This window comes from Hipposideros armiger, unplaced genomic scaffold (genome assembly GCF_001890085.2).
Source record: "Hipposideros armiger isolate ML-2016 unplaced genomic scaffold, ASM189008v1 scaffold_4686, whole genome shotgun sequence".
Taxonomy (NCBI): Eukaryota; Metazoa; Chordata; class Mammalia; order Chiroptera; family Hipposideridae; genus Hipposideros; species Hipposideros armiger.
The window spans coordinates 1-1,511 of NW_017735822.1; the positions used below are offsets into that span (position 1 = coordinate 1).

The 1,511-nt window shown below is 53.0% G+C and overlaps 1 protein-coding gene across 1 annotated transcript; it reads left to right on the plus strand.

Annotated features, from left to right (window-relative positions):
• Positions 1–571: 571 nt before the first annotated feature.
• Positions 572–1,505, plus strand: LOC109378842 (melanoma-associated antigen B1-like; the record flags this gene model as incomplete). Its single annotated transcript, XM_019635106.1, has 2 exons — positions 572–713; positions 800–1,505. Coding segments are annotated over exons 1-2 (848 nt in total), but the record flags the coding sequence as incomplete, so codon positions are not given.
• Positions 1,506–1,511: the final 6 nt, after the last annotated feature.

The following is a 1,511-nucleotide window of genomic DNA, read 5'->3' on the forward strand; positions in this document are numbered from 1 at the left end:
GGCGGTGACAGCAGATATGCAGAGGGAGGATCTCAAGGTCATTGGTGTCAGGGTGAGGAGCAGGATCAGTGCCTGGACCACCATCCCCAAACACAGAAGACGCCTCAGAACCTTAACTACTGTCCTTCAAGGTGGGCCTCAGAGAGATGCTTGTCTTGGGTTTGAAGTGTCTACTTGAGAGCAGCAGAGGGGAGTGGGGGAGGGGGTGTCTTGTCAAAATTAACATGATGATCCTGAATGTGACTCGAAAGCACTTGCCAAACCCAGAAACCATGGTTCCCCCTTGGCAGGCACTGCCGTCACCCCATTAAGTCCAGGTAGGGCTGTATGGCTGTGTCCTAGGTACTGTCTAACCTGCTCTGCAGGGTTCTGAGAAACCAGGCGACTCAGAGAGGAGCCCTGTGGGTTCCTGGAGCACTGACTGCCCTCAGACCTGCAGAGGCGGCCTTGGTGAAGGGCAAGGTGGAGTCCCCCGGCAGAGGTGCACACACCATGTCACTCTTCCTCTTCCAGGTGCTGGTATCACCCTCTCTGCCCACACTGGTGCCTGCTGTGCCTCCCCTGTGTCATCATGCCTCGTAGTCGGAAGAGTAAGCCCCGTGCCAGCGGGAAACGCCCCCAGGGTGGAGATGAGACTGAGAGTCTCGGAGTTGATCAGGCCGCTGCAGCAGCAGCAGCAGAAGAGTCCACTCCCTCCTCTCCTCAGTGTAAAGGTAATCCCCAGCGTCTGTCTGCTGTTGGGTAATGTAGCATTTCCCAGGGGCCTCAGTGCACACTAACCAACAACATTACTTCACAGGCATTTCTTGCCCTGGATCTGATGAAGCTTCCCGCATCCAAGACAATAATGAGGCAGGCGCCTCTGAGGCCCCCCCATCCAATGAGAGCTCAGACACAGATAATTTATCCAAGGTGGCTCAGTTTTTGGAGCATTTCCTTCTGTACAAGTATAAAAAGAAACAGCCCATTCTGAAGGAAGACATGCTGAAGATTATTGGCGAATATTACAAAGACAAATTTCCTGACATCCTCAAGAAAGCCGCTGAGCGCATTGGAACCATCTTTGCATTAGATGTGAAGGAAGTCGACTCCAGCAACCACTTATATGACCTTGTCAGCCAACTGAAACTCCCCAATAATGGGAGGGTGATTGCTGGCAGGGGGTTCCCCAAGACCGGTCTCCTGATGAATGTCCTGGGTATGATCTTCATTAAGGGCAACCGTGCCACAGAGGAGGAGATCTGGGAGCTCCTGAATCCGATGCGCATATGTCCTGGGAGGAAGCACTGCATCTACGGGGAGCCCAGGAAGCTCATCACCAAGGATTTCGTGAGGCTGCAGTACCTGGAGTACCGCCAGGTGCCCGACAGCGATCCTCCACGCTACGAGTTCCTGTGGGGCCGAAAAGCTCACGCTGAATTAAAAAAGATGAAAATGCTAGAGTTTTTGGCAAAGATCAATGATACCGTCCCCAGTGCTTTCTCAGGCTATTATGAAGAGGCTTTGCAAGA